Source organism: Alosa sapidissima, chromosome 9 (genome assembly GCF_018492685.1).
Source record: "Alosa sapidissima isolate fAloSap1 chromosome 9, fAloSap1.pri, whole genome shotgun sequence".
Classification (NCBI taxonomy): Eukaryota; Metazoa; Chordata; class Actinopteri; order Clupeiformes; family Clupeidae; genus Alosa; species Alosa sapidissima.
The window spans coordinates 8,006,976-8,025,341 of NC_055965.1; the positions used below are offsets into that span (position 1 = coordinate 8,006,976).

Below are 18,366 nucleotides of genomic sequence, written 5' to 3' on the forward strand. Positions count from 1 at the left end.
TGAGGTTGCAGGAAAAGTGTTTATTTACAGGGGTATAGTATCTGTACACAGTGGAACAGTCTCTCAGTAATCATACTGATTCACACATTTACACAGTAATAATATACATAGTATATTCAAATAGCTTAATATATTAAAAAAGTGCATTCATTATCTACAGCTGAAGGCAATGAGAATTCATACGCATAAAAATCCCACTTTTACAAGGGATTTCGGTAACACTTTACTTGAAGGTATCTACACAAGAGTGACATGACACTGTCATAAACCTAACCCTAACCTAACCCTAACTTGTCATGACAAAACTGAATGACACTTGACAGAAGCGAGTGACGCGTTATGTCATATACATTTATGACTTTTGACATGTTTATGACACTCTTATGTAGATACGTTCAAGTAAGGTGTAACCGTGTTTTCTTAGGTATCAAGAAAAAAGTACATGTACATGGGTAACAACAGCTGTATTGTTTCAGGAACAATGTTCTGGAAAAAAAGGAGGAAGTTATTTAACAAAGCGTTGGCACATGTTCCATTTTGTCAAGTTATGCAACAAGCTAATCAAAGTTTACAATCACAATTTCAGGATTAACCTATAATGAAACAGGATTTCATCTCTAACTTCATTGTTGTGTAATGTAATTCATTAATACCACAAAAGAATTAAAACAAAGTGGCAACTCTTTTATATGTCCTCTAAATGTTGTTACGTCTGGACATGTAACATATCAAAACCTGCCAAGTGAATCTGAAACGCGAGTCAGCTCATCTTGTGTGTTTTGAAGTCGGGCTGCCACCTTGCGTAGCGTTTTGGCAAACTTGTTCTCTTTGCCCTTCTTCAGGTGCTGGTTGTCCTTCTTGCTGTAGAAGGTGCCGATGCCCCCTGCGAACCCTCGGAGGAGGTCAGACGACTTGCCCGCCGCTCCCAGCCCTAAAGCCACCTCCCCGGACAGCCCCAGCATGCTGGCCACTCGGCTGGTGTCCATGTCGACGCCTTTTAAGATGGAGAGGTGGTTCCGTCCGATGTGCTCCATCCCCGTGTAGATGAACTGGAGGCAGCTCTCGATGTCCTCCAGCTTCTTGCGGTAGTCCTGCACCAGGGCCTCCAGCGCCCTCTTGTCGTGGTCGATGGCCACCTTGTTCTTGATGGACGCCTTGGTGAGGCCGCCTGCCGCCACCACCCCTACGCCCACCGCCGTGATGGCCAGCGAGGCGCCCATGGTGAAGGGGGCCAGCACGATGCCTGTCACGGCTGCAGCGCTGCCCACGGCCCTTGTCGCGCCACCGGTGGCACCCGCTGCCTTCAACTTGCTGTAGGCCTTGCTGATGTGGTCGGCGGTCCTGTTAATCTCGCCGATGTGATTCTGCAAGGTTACTCCGTGAGTGGACATGAGGAGCCGGTACAGCTGAACAGCTCGCTGGACACGGTGGACTTTCTTAGCCAACATTCTGAGACAGACGGAGAGAATGTATGCATTGTCATATGAGACTTTTATTTTGTTTTACCATGTACACCACATACCTTTGTGAAATATATTTCATATTTAGTTAATGACTACTAGTCCATGTTTATAAAGGTATGTCTTAACTGGTAGAAATTGGGAAACAGTATGAATTTCATTGGTTCTATACCCAGGGGCCAAACACAATCAAAATGTTGGATCAAAGCTTGTGTGAAATGAATGAATGCATATATCACATTATGTGGACTAGCTTACTCTCAACAACAGCCATATGGTACCTACCTAGGCTCTGTGTCTGGAGACTGGGACATTTTCTCCCATGCTGAAAGACAATCAGAACACTCTAAGTTGTTATCGTTGTCAACAGATGTGAGGAGGGTGTTATATTTGATAAGAGCACATTTCTGAGTTGATAACTGTCGGCCCCATTGTGAGGCCTATTATTAGGACTTGACTTTGTGAGCGCTGGTGACTGGCCTTGTGACATGCAGTGCAAATACGTTCTGTAGTGTTCATGGTCATTAGCTGGCTCACATCCATTAACTCCCAGCACCAATACTAATAAAGACACATGAGTCATGGGCTTTAGCTTTTGTTAGTGATGATGGAGGTTAGTTTGATTTGACACTCACATTTCACAGTTCTCCACCACGCCATGAGTTCCTCATTACTCTGAGACGGGGGGAAAACAAGTTTTACAGGAGGTATGTATCCATTCCAAATGTCACATCATTCGAACCCCATTGATTTGTCCAACATTTAGGAGAAATGTTAAAAGAAAAAGCAAAATGACAATAATAGTCAAATAATTGTTGGTGTCAACATTTGCACTACTGCAGCTGTAAATCTTATGTAAAGCCCCATGTTTTTGGAAAACCAAAAATGTCACACTCTTTCTTATATGATCATATCTGGTTGCACCATGCTGATATAAGCTAAGCTATTACACACTACAGAATATCAGAAAAAGTCAACAAAAATTATCTGTTCAATTATCAATCTTCCTATGTCTTGGCTTACACATTACAATTAAAGGGCGGGGGGTAAATAAAGAATTTATGAAATTGATTTCTCCCCAAGCCATCTACTGCGCTTTCTACTCTTGTTTAATCATGGCAAGACTATGACACAAACATTTCTTCAAGACAATTTCAAACCAGCCTTGGCTTAAGAATGAAACGCAAAATGCTCATTTCCAGGACTGTCACCATTATGAACTGTACCATGACACGTTGAGCTTCAAGCGAATCTCTTCTTTGAGGCCTTGGGAGTGAGCTGGACCCAGATGGTTGATAGCCAGGTACGGGAGGATAGGGCCCAGGTGCTTGATAGCCAGATACAGGGGGATAGGGCCCAGGTGGTTGATAGCCAGGTACGGGAGGATTGGGCTCAGGTGGTTGATAGCCAGGTACGGGAGGATAGGGCCCAGGTGGTTGATAGCCAGGTACGGGAGGATAAAATGGGTTGAAACCAGAGGAAGCACTAACTGGTGGGGCTGCAGCCTAGTGTTTGTGAAAACCAAATTTTAACAATGCCTTTTTAAAAGGAAATTTATGAAATATTGCCATTTGGCCTCAATGAGGTGATTAAAGTATGCTGCTATTACAAGATAAATATCGCAAAACATGTATTATTAGCAAGTTAAAAGTGTGACCCAGTTTTGGAGTCATTCACGACATTCCTGTTGGTTGAGTCTGTCTGTGTCTTATCTCTCAACAGATTTCACCAGGAAATGATGACTTCCTCCTGCTGTCATGTGTTTACCTGTAAAGGGTGAGTTTCTGTGTCCAGGAGAGCTTCCTCGTAACTCGGTGGCTGCAGGTCCCCTCCACTCCAAACATTCTGATAGGACGGTGGGGGCGGTGGGGCTGCCCATCCTCTCTGAGAAACCAGACAGAGCACACTCACATGCTCAAGCTCAACGTTACAGTTCTTCTTCAGAGCTGACCGCTTGATGTTGAGGTTAAATACGAGCCCATTAAGTGGACGAAAAAGTAAATGTCAACTGGAATGGTCAGGTGAATTTGTGAATCTGAATTTCACTTAAATTTAGGAATGTAGTAAAAAAGAACTGATGGTTTACCATATGACTTGACTGTGTTTACTTTGGCTACATTTAGGCCCAAATATCTTTTATAAGGGGACTGGACTGATACAACTTCATTGCTAAACATGAGTGGAGAACATAGCGGTATATAGGTGTAGTTATGTGACTTCAACAACACAGATGACTGGAAGTCATGTATTTAACAAGCTCATGTGTTTCCCTGATGAAAGTGTGTGCAATCAGAGGGACACGCAGCAGGTAAAGATTGCCCCACCACAGTCTGCAGTTGTCAGAGCCTCAGTAAAAACATAATTTCCCATCCTAGATGAAATTTGCTTGTGTACTTCTCCCTTTAGGAAAAGTATTACCTGCAGTGTTCTCACACATATCATGTTCTAACCAACTGTTCTGAACTGCATTATAACAATACATTCAATTTTAAAATGACAATGACATGTTTAGTACCATAACAGTTAATTAAATAGTTTCAAAACCATTTTATCTTGTTTTGTTTGTGATTGTATCATTGACAGTGAGGGCTACCTGTGATGTATTTCCGAGAATTATATAACAATTGAATGATGAATGACTGAATGAATAAAAACATAAATATCTTACCCCTGCCATATCACTGGATAGAGAAGTCAGGTGGAGAGTATTTCCCTGTAGTTTATGTGCAAGTCCACTTCAACCAAGTGAAGGTGACCGAGCAGCTCATGTTTTTTATTTGCCGTGGGTGGTGACAAATGGAAAAACTTTCGTCATTCTTTTTCTCAGACTGTGCTGTAGTGGAGTCAGACACAGCCCACATTGCTCAAAACCTGCTTATTCATGCAGGCTTGCATGTTGTAAAAAAGAACTGATGGTTTACCATATGACTTGACTGTGTTTACTTTGGCTACATTTAGGCCCAAATATCTTTTATAAGGGGACTGGACTGATACAACTTCATTGCTAAACATGAGTGGAGAACATAGCGGTATAGGTGTAGTTACAGTATGTGACTTCAACAACACAGATGACTGGAAGTCATGTATTTAACAAGCTCATGTGTTTCCCTGATGAAAGTGTGTGCAATCAGAGGGACAGAGGGACTTTGTGTGTTTTGTTTAAGAATGTCCCACCCCCACCCCCATTTGAAATACAAACATGTATTTAAAATACATACTTCAAATACAAAATAGTATTTTGTCATTTGTATTTTATTGGGTTGAAGAAAATGGCTTTATATTTTGTATCAAAATACAATAATTTTGGCAAAACCAGTAGCCTACTTTTGGTAATGTGATTTGGTGTGTCATTAAAGTGCAAAGCAATGAATGTAGTGCTGACTTAGTAGACTTCTTGCTACAGAATATTGAGATTCAGGAATATGATCCTGCGCAAGACGAGTAATGTGCAGGTTTCTCATACTCACATGCACAATACACTCCCAACATTGCTCAACCACACAACCCCAATTTCCGAAAAAATTTGGGACGACTTGTAAAATGCAAATAAATCAGAATGTGATAAACAGCCACAGCAATGAAGAGGAATGACTGATTCTTCTCTATTATTGTGTTACATATTTTGGTAACACTTTACTTGACGGGTGAGTCCATAACACATTCATAACAGCTGTCATAAACTGCACATAAAGCATTCATGACTGTTTCATAAGACATGACTCAACATTTATACCAAACCTTTCATGAATGTGGAAGACAGAATGACGACAACTTGTCAAAATAAAAGTCGAACATCGTATTTGTGTAACCTGGATACCATTAATTTAATCTCTCTAGCCTTTGTAAATATTTCATGAATATCTTCATCGAACTACACTTTACTACATCGAATGTCACTTTACTATACAAGTTGTGAAGTATTCGTAATCACTGAGTTTAACACTGGGAGGTAAACTAGCCTACATTCAGCTGACCCGTATTTGTGTAATGGTTGGACATTTCCAGTAGCAAAAGATAAGAAATCATCTGCAAAGGTTACATCATAAAACAAATACATTTTTATGAAACAAAAATTATTTGCTTCACGATGTTCACCATGTCTTTTTGGCACTGGAGTAGCCCATTGACTCAGATGTGATGTGATCAGGTAAGAGATTTGGACCAAAAACGGCAATGCTACTTTGCGACTTTGGACTTTTTATTTTATATATACAAGGTCTGTCGTTCTGTCTTCCACATTCATGAAAGGTTTGGTATGAATGTTGAGTCATGTCTCATGAAACAGTCATGAATGCTTTATGTGCAGTTTATGACAGCTGCTATGAATGTGTTATGAACTCACCTGTCAAGTAAAGTGTTACCCATATTTTCTATATTTCTGATATGTTGCTGATTGGATCATAAATGGCCACAGCAACAAAGAGGAATGACTGATAATGGCTGACTCTTCTCTATTATTGTGTTACATGCTCCAAATGTAAAGAGCTTTGAGATGCACTCTGTGTATGAAAGGTGCTATAAAAATAAAGCTTATTATTATTATATTAGGCCTATTATTGTTCAGAATTGAAGTTGTATACATACAAGCTCAGTTGTGACTATTTGTGTACATCTCTGATAGGCTACAGAAGGCTATGAGATGTAACAGGCAGGTTAGCAGTAGTTGATCTGTTGACTGTTTGTAGGTTTATGGCATGTCTTGTAGGCAGTGAAAAGCTGTTGCTCACAAACACTGTCCACTTTTTCAACAGTAATTGTAGTGATGAAGAAATAGCCCAGTGGTCCCCAAACTTTTTCTTCGGAGGGCCAGCTCACTATGCCTGGCTCCAAGAGTGGGCCTGAGACTCGGAGTAGTTCTATATCAGTAACCATAAATAGCTAAGTGCTGTGAACAACAGCAGTCTACCTTAGTTGAATATTCTATTACATTTAATCATAGGCTATTGCAATTTAATACCATTGTTAGCTGTGTTTATATTGTCATCATGCCATATCAGTGTAAAATTAAATAATACTAATAAAAAAAACGTTTGCATTCCCAAAAGTATTAGCAGGGAGTCCCAAAAGTATATCTTATTAAAAAATGTGTGAACTCTGAATTCTGTGTCTTTGCATACACAGCTCAATTTGTGAATATCCTACAAATAATTTAAAGTTCTCAAACTATGAGAATTTTATGAAGTGCTGAAGTGGTCTGAAATGACCACCATTCTAACTTTCAGTCACCTGATGAGAACTTTGTGAACTCTTTGTATGAACATTTGAACGAGTGAATAAAAAATAGAAATATTTATCCCAGAAAGTCCCAGAAATATGACTTGAATAGAAGTTAGTTAGTTATTAACAATTAATTGATAAACTTTTAAAATACTTTGAGCACTGATGCAGTCAGCATAGGCCTCTTACATTGTTTGATGGCAAACGCAAAACAGCGCCAAAACAACCACCGGTGGACAAAATGAGTATTACATGTGTACTGTTAAGACTCGCCATAGAGAATGAATGGGGGAAATTGCGGAGGTTTTAGTTTGACGATGTTGTACTGTACGGGCCGGATGCTATATACTACGGACATGTTTTGGCGGGCCACCCAAAATGAGGTGGTGGGCCGTAGTTTGGGGACCACTGCAATAGCCTATATTAAATAAATGGATATGGAAGGTTTGCAAAGTGACTTCATGATCCCTTTAAAGACTACTTTTTACTGTTTTCACACTTAAAATTTAAATTTTTACACTTAAAATTAGGGTATTTATTATTTTATTTGAAAATACATTTTGCAACAAGTCTATATGCAGAACAGTAATGGTGGACAAATACACTGAAAAAAAAAATACTCTGACAAATGCCCTAACTAACACAGACCTACAGTAACACACAGGAACATATGATAACATTAACCAAAATGACAAACTTGCTTTCCATATCATCAAATAATCAAAAGTTGGTCATGGAATGCACAGATCAACTGTGCTTTTGAATAGACATTTCTATCAGCATGCTTCAGGTGACACGAATGCAAAAAAAAACATGGGACACAACATATCTTTCCTTGATATTATGACTGACATAAGATATAGGGTCATTCCACGTCAGTTCAACCAGAGCCCACGCACTTAGGCCTTAAAAAATTCTGAAAAAATTACCAGGTGTACCTATGTTACCCAGGAGACACACTGTAAAATTACTCTTATGTAAGATCAATACTTTCCAAGATACAGCCAGTTTTACAGGGGGAGGGGGGTGTCGATTTTGTCCAGCCTCTTTTTTTTGTCAAAGTTCACAAGCCCACAGCGCAAGAACTAAACCATGTAGGAGGCTCAAATTTTGCATGGTGGTACATAAATAGGAATAGTATGTAGCAAAATCATCACGTTTGGTCTGGATAATCCTGCATGGTCATAGCTGTCCCTCAAAGTTGATACAAATTGTATTGGAGTTTTTGGCTGGGCTCTGTTTAAGCCTTCAGAAGACATATTTGTACTCAACATAGGCTCTTGATTTATTTTCCTTACTGAGATAAGTAGAAACACTCTCACAAAAAGCAATGAACAGAAAATAAATCCCTTCAGGGTCTGAACAGCAGACCTCACAAGTCTGAAAAATCATTTTGGTTATAATTTTCAGAGCACCCAAACACCTTGTGGGAATATACAAAGATTTTTTAAATATGTTTTTCCTTATTCTCCATGATCCCCTCTTTTTGAAAACACCAAATTGACTTGTCTTATGCAAATCTTTCTTTTTTATTGTCCACCCTGAACATGGGCAAAATGCCCCATTGACATCAATATGTCAATTCTAAAAAATTGTATTTTTGTGTGTGTGTTGTGTTGGGGGGTTGGGGGGTATGGCCTGCTGGCCAATTTTCAAAACCCAATGTGGCCCTTGAGCAAAAACGTTTGCCCACCCCTGGCATGTTATTTAATTGTGTATTTCAGGTAATATGAAAAATATCAATAAAAGTGCAGTAGTGTTGTTTTGATTGAATAAAGATAAATAAAATAACACTACTTGGAATACTTGGAATTACTTGAAATCTGGTGAGTTTTCACATAGATCTCCGTTTCTCGAGATCACTTAGTACTGTCGGTACGAAAAAAAACCTGAAAACAATCAGTTTTGCTACAGCCAGCAGCTAACACAGCCAGGCAGCTGCAACACTACATCTGAGGGCATGTGCATGGGAGCTCACAGACATAAAAATAACCTAGGCCTCAAAGGACTAATATGTTTATATTTTACAGTGGGTACTATTAATCTAAATACCTAATGTAAATTCACAACAGTTCATGAAATGGGGGATGAGGACAGCACCCACTGCTGTTTTGTTTTGGTGTGCCACCCCAAGATTTGCAGTGGCCTCACCTGGCCAGCCCTATTAAGATGTTCTGGGGGCGCGCCACTGGACATCAGAACGAACTGTGACCCTGAACTGCATCAGCTGGTCCAGGCTACTACATTGCCACCTACTGGACATCAGAGCGAACTGTGTCCCTGAACTGCATCAGCTGGTCCAGTCTACTACATCGCCACCTGCTGGACATCAGAGCGAACTGGGTCCCTGACTTGTATCAGCTGGTCCAGGCCACTCTTCAGCTGCTTGGCCAGCTCCCGGATCTTTCTGGCAAACTTGGTCTCCGAGCCCTTCTTGAGCTGCTCCTGGTCCTCCTTGGAGAAGTAGATGTCCATGCTCATTGCAAACTGTGTGTACATGTTCCACAACAGCTGTCAGGAGCGGAGTGGGGCACTAAAATCCACCGGGAAAATTCTGACGTCAGTGGCCCGGCCCAGCTAACCTGGCCCTAGCCAGATGAATGTCGTTCCGCTTAGCTCCGCCTAGCTTCACTCACATCCATCTGGGACCTCTTCCATTGAGAGTGATTTCTCCAACCAACTTTATGGTTTAGCCAATCAGGACGCAGGGCGGGAGTTTCATAGATGTGACATAGCGTAGAAGCGACTGTGAGTCTGTTATTAGCGTCACGGGTTGGCTTCGATGTGAGTGGTTGAAGTAGCACGTCAATAGATGACGGACAAGTGGCTTATTCAATCATATGCAAGCATTTTTTGATTAGGCCCAGCCTTCTGAAGCAACACTTCAATGGATCGGTTCCAGATGGATGAGTGGAGCTAGGCGGTGCGAAATTCATCTGGCTATTGCCAGGTTACGGCCCAGCCCCCCCCCCCCCCCCCCAAACACGCACACACATCAATAGCACAAACAAAATATATGTCAATTTAAAATACTAATAATGCAATACAACAAGCCAATCAACCACAAACCAGGAACTTTCAATAAATGTATAAGGAACTATAGATATTTAAGTGCAGTATAAAAATAGCTTTGTGTGGATGGAAATTTCAAGCATCATGCAAGGACATGTATCTGGGTATCATAGCACTCCAACCAATAGTTGCCTGTATAAATTTAAAAAAGGAAGTAGGCCTAGCCTACAGACAATGCCAACCTAATAACACAGGTAATTAAATAATTGGAAAACCAGGCACTTTGAGGTTTGTAGAGAGCTATTAACTGTCTATATGTAGGCCTATAGGCTTACATATAGACAGTTCCAACGAGTTCCACAAACCATTTATCAGCCTGAGTGGCCCACTAATTATGACCGCCGCGCAGCCATATAGGTTTAGTCAGATTTTTTTATTTATTTATTTATTTATTTATTTTTTCACATGTCCAAATTTCCGTCAAGGATTCCCGGGACACAGCATGGAACCATCGTTTTTCGTTTTGATCTGTAGCCCCCCCGCTGGACTGGACCCCCCGAAAGGAGGGTAGGGCAGACACAGTTTTCTGTGAATATCTTGAGAACCGTAGGGCCTAGGATGACCAATTTTTTTCCGTATGTTTGCCTCCAGGAGTCATGTTAACCCATTCCATATGCACACATGTGCATAAACAGATACACACGCACACACATACATTCACAGTAATCATACGTATGACACATACTCACACAGTAGACATATGTACACATGCATGCACATGCACAAACACAGGCACATACGCAGGCAATATGAACAGGCAAGATGGGGGTGGGGTTGTATAAAATGAATTTTACATGTGAAATCTATGAACTAATCATGTTTTGGTACTTGTTGTCTAGCAGATACCAGTGAGAATTGAGTGTGGATAATGCAATTTAGTGAGACAGTTAGAATCATATAGGCCTTTCAGCATGATTTATTTTTGTGGAAAACATGTGCTGGACTGGGCGGCGGTCATATTTTGTACCGCTCTGCGGTACATCTAGTTAGTCATTAGGCTAGGCCTACATATCAACATAAGACTAGCTTGTGCAAGTTTCCACCTAGCAATAACGTCAATTCTTTAGTTCCGCTAACCTTTCTCTCTGCCTTCCATCCAGCAAGCAACCACGCAAATCCGTCGACTGTCAAAAATCCTCTAGTTTTCCACGAACTTGATCGCTTGTAGGGTCATGCCATTAGACGAGGGGGCCGCTCATTTATCCCCCTACATTTCTGTAAATAGACTTGACCTGCAATCGGTTCATTGGATAAACCAGAAACACATCCCCCAGTCCCAGGAGGCTTTGCTAATTTAAGAACAAACAAACAAATTAGATTGTCATTTTTTTTATTTGTGACCATGAAAGTTCTGTAACGCCTAAATAAGACAAAAATGAATTAAGATAAAAAAAAAAAATGAAGGCTAGCCTACACAAAAATCAGCATGGGAGAGATGAGTGTGCAGGGCAACCATGAATGACGTATAGACCGTGAGCGAGTGGTATAAATATTAGTTAGACTTCTTAAGCCTCCAAAACGTAGATTACGGAGATTTTCCCGGAATATTCATAATCAATTTATAATTTCGAGGGCCGCGTACGCCTCACGGCCGCGACAGAGACTATATGGGCCGGCCCTCACCGCACACATTCCTCGGCCGGCCCACCGGGAAAACTCCCAATCGTCCCGATTGCCACTCCGACCCTGACATCTGTATTGGTTCAGGAACAATGTTTTGAGGAAAAAAGAGGAAGTAATTTAACAAAGCATTGACACATGTTCTATTTTGACAAATTATGAAACAGGCTAATCACAGTTTACAAACACAATTTCAGGATTAACCTATAATGAAACAGGATTACGTCTGGACATGTAACATATCAAAACCTGCCAAGTGAATCTGAAACGTGAGTCAGCTCATCTTGTGCGGTTTGAAGTCGGGCTGCCACCTTGCGTAGCCTTTTGGCAAACTTGTTCTCTTTGCCCTCCTTCAGGCGCTGGTTGTCCTTCTTGCTGTAGAAGGTGCCGATGCCCCCTGCGAACCCTCGGAGGAGGTCAGACGACTTGCCCGCCACTCTCAGCCCTAAAGCCACCTCCCCGGACAGCCCCAGCATGCTGGCCACTCGGCTGGTGTCCATGTCGACGCCTTTTAATATGGAGAGGTGGTTCCGTCCGATGTGCTCTATCCCCGTGTAGATGAACTGGAGGCAGCTCTCGATGTCCTCCAGCTTCTTGCGGTAGTCCTGCACCAGGGCCTCCAGCGCCCTCTTGTCGTGGTCGATGGCCACCTTGTTCTTGATGGACGCCTTGGTGAGGCCGCCTGCCGCCACCACCCCTACGCCCACCACCGTGATGGCCAGCGAGGCGCCCATGGTGAAGGGGGCCAGCAAGATGCCTGTCATGGCCACAGTGCTGCCCATGGCCCTCCTTGTGCCACCGATGGCGCCCGCTGCCTTTAACATGCTGTAGGCCTCGCTGATGTGGTCGGAAGTCGTGTTCATCTCGCCGATGTGATTATGCAAGGTTACTCCGTGGGTGGACATGAGGAGCCGGTACAGCTGAACAGCTCGCTGGACACGGTGGACTTTCTTAGCCAACATTCTGAGACAGACGGAGAGAATGTATGCATTGTCATATGAGACTTTTATTTTGTTTTACCATGTACACCACATACCTTTGTGAAATATATTTCATATTTAGTTAATGACTACTAGTCCATGTTTATAAAGGTATGTCTTAACTGGTAGAAATTGGGAAACAGTATGAATTTCATTGGTTCTATACCCAGGGGCCAAACACAATCAAAATGTACTGCAAGTTGGATCAAAGCTTGTGTGAAATGAATGAATGCATATATCACATTATGTGGACTAGCTTACTCTCACCAACAGCCATATGGTACCTACCTAAGCTCTGTGTCTGGAGACTGGGACATTTTATCCCATGCTGAAAGGCAATCAGAACACTCTAAGTTGTTATTGTTGTCAACAGATGTGAGGAGGGTGTTATATTTGATAAGAGCACATTTCTGAGTTGATAACTGTCGCCATTGTGAGGCCTATAGGACTTGACTTTGTGAGCGCTGGTGACTGGCCTTGTGACATGCAGTGCAAATATGTTCTGCAGTGGTCATTATTATATACATGGTCATTAGCTGGCTCACATCAATTAACTCCCAGTAGCCATACTGATAAAGACATTTCATGGGCTTTAGCTTTTGTTAGTGATGATGGAGGTTAGATTGATTTGACACTCACGTTTCACAGTTCTCCACCACGCCATGAGTTCCTCATTACTCTGAGACTGGGAAAAAAAACAAGTTTTACAGGAGGTATGTATCCATTCCAAATGGTCACATCATTTAATCCCATTGATTTGTCCAACATTTAGGAGAAATGTTAAAAGAAAAAGCAAAATGACAATAATAGTCAAATAATTGTTGGTGTCAACATTTGCACTACTGCAGCTGTAAATCTTATGTAAAGATGTTTATGGAAAACCAAAAATGTCCCACTCTTTCTTATATGATCATATCTGGTTGCACCATGCTGATATAAGCTAAGCTATTACACACTACAGAATATCAGAAAAAGTCAACAAAAATAATCTGTTCAATTATCAATTAAAGGGCGGGGGTAAATAATGAATTTATGAAATTGATTTCTCCCCAAGCCATCTATTGCGCTTTGTACTCTTTTGTTTAATCATGGCAAGACTATGACACAAACATTTCTTCAAGACAATTTCAAACCAGCCTTGGCTTAAGAATGAAACCCAAAATGCTCATTTCCAGGACTGTCACCATTATGAACTGTACCATGACACGCTGAGCTTCAAGCGAATTTCTTCTTTGAGGCCTTGGGAGTGAGCTGGACCCAGATGGTTGATAGCCAGGTACGGGAGGATAGGGCCCAGGTGCTTGATAGCCAGATACAGGGGGATAGGGCCCAGGTGGTTGATAGCCAGGTACGGGAGGATAGGGCCCAGGTGGTTGATAGCCAGGTACGGGAGGATAAAATGGGCTGAAGCCAGAGGAAGCAGTAACTGGTGGGGCTGCAGCCTAGTGTTTGTGAAAACCAAATTTTCACAATGCCCTTTTAAAAGAACATTTATGAAATATTGCCATTTGGCCTTAATGAGGTGATTAAAGTATGCTTCTATCACAAGATAAATATTGCAAAACATGTACTATTAGCTAGTTAAAAGTGTGACCCAGTTTTGGAGTAATTCACGACTGTGTGTCTTATCTCTCAACAGATCTCAGGAAATGATGACTTCCTCCCGCTGTCATGTGTTTACCTAGCCTGGCGAGCCAGACCCACATTAAAATGTAGGGTCTGGGCACTCACCGTTCGCAGTGCTCAGTCCGAGGGGCGGGATAATCAGTTGTCTTTCAAATTCCCTCTGCACGCAATAGGACGCAATAGGATATTTGTTTTCAAGTAGTAGGGAATTCAAGCCAAACCGTTGCAACTCTGCCATCAATCATTATGTTAAGCCCACCAAACGACTCTATACACGATTTCAATGCCCTGATTAAGTTTCGATTTCTGGAGCTCACAAGCCAACGGAGAGTTGCTAGACTAGCCCTGGCAGCAAATGTAATTTGCTGTCGCTAGGGGCGCGTCTAGATTTCTAGGCTAGTGTTTACCTGTAAAGGGTGAGTTTCTGTGTCCAGGAGAGCTTCCTCGTAGCTCGGTGGCTGCAGGTCCCCTCCGCTCCAAACATTCTGATAGGACGGTGGGGGCGGTGGGGCTGCCCATCCTCTCTGAGAAACCAGACAGAGCACATTCACATGCTCAAGCTCAACGTTACAGTTCTCCTTCAGAGCTGACCGCTTGATGTTGAGGTTAAATACGAGCCCATTAAGTGGACGAAAAAGTAAATGTCAACTGGAATGGTCAGGTGAATTTGTGAATCTGAATTTCACTTAAATTTAGGAATGTTGTAAAAAAGAACTGATGGTTTACCATATGACTTGACTGTGTTTACTTTGGCTACATTTAGGCCCAAATATCTTTTATAAGGGGACTGGACTGATACAACTTCATTGCTAAACATGAGTGGAGAACATAGCGGTATAGGTGTAGTTATGTGACTTCAACAACACAGATGACTGGAAGTCATGTATTTAACAAGCTCATGTGTTTCCCTGATGAAAGTGTGTGCAATCAGAGGGACACGCAGCAGGTAAAGATTGCCCCACCACAGTCTGCAGTTGTCAGAGCCTCAGTAAAAACATAATTTCCCATCCTAGATGAAATCTGCTTGTGTACTTCTCCCTTTAGGAAAAGTATTACCTGCAGTGTTATCACACATATCATGTTCTAACCAACTGTTCTGAACTGCATTATAACAATACATTCAATTTTAAAACGACAATGACATGTTATGGTACCATAACAGTTAATTAAATAGTTTCAAAACCATTTCATCTTGTTTTATTTGTGATTGTATCATTGACAGTGAGGGCTACCTGTGATGTATTTCCGAGAATTAAATAACGATTGAATGATGAATGACTGAATGAAAAAAAACATAAATATCTTACCCCTGCCATATCACTAGATAGAGAAGTCAGGTGGAGAGTATTTCCCTGTAGTTAATGTGCAAGTCCACTTCAACCAAGTGAAGGTGACAGAGCAGCTCATGTTTTTTATTTGCCGTGGGTGATGACAAATGGAAAAACTTTCGTCATTCTTTTTCTCAGACTGTGCTGTAGTGGAGTCAGACACAGCCCACCTGCAAAACCTGCTTATTCATGCACGCTTGCTTTACTACCAGGAAGTTCCCATGAAGTCTTGTGTGTTTTGTTTACAGTAAGAATGCCCCACCCCCACCCCCATCTGAAATACAAACATGTATTTAAAATACATACTTCAAATACAAAATAGTATTTTGTAATTTGTATTTTATTGGGTTGAAGAAAATGGCTTTGTATTTTGTATCAAAATACAATAATTTTGGCAAAACCAGCCTACTTTTGGTAATGTGATGACATCATTAAAGTGTAAAGCAATGAATGTAGTGCCGACTTAGTAGACTTCTTGTTACAGAATATTGAGATTCAGGAATGATCCTGTGCAAGATGAGTAACAGGTTTCTCATACTCAAATGCACAATACACTCCCAACATTGCTCAACCATACAACCCCAATTACCAAAAAAAGTTGGGACGACTTGCAAAATGCAAATAAATCAGAATGTGATAATGTGCAAATCTCGTAAAACCATAGCTGCAAAAAGGACCTAGACAACATATCGAACGTTTAAAGAAAGGCAAATTAGGCTATTTCATGGAATATATAAGCACAATTTAAATTCAAAATAGTTGGGAAGGGGGCGACAAAAGGCTGGAAAAGTTGTGTTACTGTAAATTGCGTTGTGTTGAACCTGTGTGATTCAGCCCTGCACATACCGGGATGCGAACCCGCGAACAGCAGCACCTCGGATCGGGAGTCGAGCGGTCGAGAGTGCTGACAGTTGAGGTAAAAACCCAGGCTACTAGCTTGCATGCCACCAGCACTATTGAGGTGTCGGGGAGTGAGGTTTACTAACGTTCTACAAGCACAGATAAGCTCGCTGGCATCCGTTACATTATGATAAAGATAATTAAAGGAGGAACATTTCACAACCACCATGATTGGGTATAAACTGCATCCGAGAGTCTCTCAGAAGTAAAGATGTAGGGGTATTCATAACTCTGTGTTAACCCTTTGTGTGGGCAAATAATAAAACAATATAAGAACTAGATGTACCGCATAGCGGTACAAAATATGACCGCAGCTCAGTCCTGTACATCCGTTCCGCGAAAATAAATTACACTTCAATTTGTCTCCATATTTTACTCCATCCCCCACTCTTGAAACTTTTGTGTATGCTTGTTTGGCATGCCTGAGTGTGTGTGTGCGGCTGCACAGAAAGTAGCCTACTGGTGCTGAAAAGGTGAATAGATTGTAGAATAGCCAATGAAGATGTAGCATTGTTATAAAACCTTTAAAATCTCTAAACAATCACAAGTAGGGTAGTTCATCACAGTTCATCCATTGCAACTGGATTGATGAAAGGTCACTTACACCGGTAGGCTACATTGTATTTGGGAAAAGCAAAAGGTATCAGCATAATGTTTTTTTTTTTTTTTAAATTATGTATTTATAAACAAAAACATCTCTGTCAGTTCCATGCCGTTTTCAACAGCTATCAAAAACAAAGGTCATTTTTGGATGGATGGATTTTTTGTGAATGTTTCTTCTTCTACATAAGATTTTAGTCATCTTTCATGTAATACTTTATTGTCAATGCACAAATTAAGTAACAGTAGTCTGAAACGTTATTGTTAATGCACAAATTAAGTAACAGTAGTCTGAAACGAAATGCTGTTTTACATCTAACCAGTGGTGCAAATAACTGACATGTCCAAATGGGCCTTGATGAAATGCGTCGCTAGACTGTTCATACACATTTTAACGGGCCAAAGTTGAAGAGCTTTTGTCCGTTATTGTTCGTGCAAATAAAGGATGATTCATGTTCCCTTGCATTGTGTAACTGAGGTCCATGGCTAGTCTGGCTTTCATCAGACCAAGCTCAATCTTTTAAGAAATCAAAAAATAAATAGCGGGCAGATCAGGCTGGGTTCACCAAGCCTAGTCCATAGGCACCCGATATTGTTTAATTTTCCGATTGAGATATACACGCTCTGGCTATTCTAAATGCAAAAATGCATCAGGGAGTTATGACAAAACTGTAACTAACAAACTAGATCCTAATAGAAAGCTGTTAGCTTCCCTAAGCTACAGGTAGGATTATAAGGTAGGCCTATTTACAACATAAATTGTCAATAGGCTATGCTGGCGAATAAAATCTCCTTTGGAAACCAATCGCTTCCAGCGGTCCCCAACCACCGGGCCGCGGACCGGGCCGTAGGACATTCCTAACCGGGCCGTAGCCTACGACATGCAAAATGCATGCAAACTAAACTAAATTTAATTCGCAATAATGTCACGTTTTTACATGGCTTAGGCCTATGCAGTTGTTTGATTGCACGCATGTTTGCATTTTGCAAGGTCTATTTTCTTACGTCTGTCTGTCCTGCCTTCAACACTTTTACATATTGCCTTCAACGCTGCGCAGCCTCAGGTCAGCTCACTTCACTTGATCAGTTCTTGGCGAACAGTCGTGTCACACGAAGTTAGCTAAACTGCTAGAATGAGCAACAAAAAACAAGCATCTTTAGCAGGTCACTGGCCAGAGTGTTTGAGTTGCGAGAGCCGCTGCAGAGATTTCTTACAGAAAACAAGTCACCGTTAGCTGCACATTTTATGATGAGGACTGGGTGTCAAAACTCGCTTACCTGTGTGACATATTCGGGTTGCTTAATGACCTCAACCTGTCACTCCAGGGGAGAATGACGACTGTCTTTAAACTGGCAGATAAAGTCGCTGCATTTAAAGCCAAGCTTGATTTGTGGGGACGACGAGTGGACCGGGGTGTATTTGATATGTTCCAAACAGTAGTGGGGGTTTGGGGAGAGACTGAGGCAGGGCCCTTTCTCTCGCAGCTAGTGCGCGATCACCTTGTTGTGCTTTCAAATGAGTTTGAGCGTTACTTCCCATCCTCCAAACAAAGATCCACGGCA

General features: G+C 41.5%; 1 protein-coding gene and 1 long non-coding RNA gene across 7 annotated transcripts in view; one reads left to right on the top strand and one right to left on the bottom strand.

The window, feature by feature from the left end:
• Positions 1-15,411, bottom strand: LOC121718207 (apolipoprotein L3-like). Of its 5 annotated transcripts, none has more exons than XM_042103127.1 (6): positions 15,283-15,411; positions 14,383-14,499; positions 13,549-13,791; positions 12,989-13,034; positions 1,746-1,785; positions 1-1,449 (listed from the first exon to the last, which is right to left on the bottom strand). In XM_042103127.1, the coding sequence occupies exons 1-6, from the start codon at positions 15,289-15,291 to the stop codon at positions 729-731; spliced, it is 1,176 nt and encodes a 391-aa protein (XP_041959061.1). In that variant the 5' UTR covers positions 15,292-15,411; the 3' UTR covers positions 1-728. The 5 variants fall into 5 exon arrangements, with proteins under 5 accessions (XP_041959061.1, XP_041959060.1, XP_041959059.1 ...); XM_042103126.1 differs by having other exon boundaries at positions 12,989-13,028; positions 13,534-13,791; XM_042103125.1 differs by having other exon boundaries at positions 13,534-13,791.
• LOC121718247 overlaps positions 2,826-18,366 on the top strand; it is a 24,496-nt gene continuing 8,955 nt past the window's right edge. For both annotated transcript variants that reach the window (XR_006033889.1, XR_006033890.1), the window contains exons 1-2: positions 2,826-2,907; positions 13,626-13,718. This is a non-coding gene — a long non-coding RNA (uncharacterized LOC121718247). The remainder of the gene's footprint in view (positions 2,908-13,625; positions 13,719-18,366) is intronic.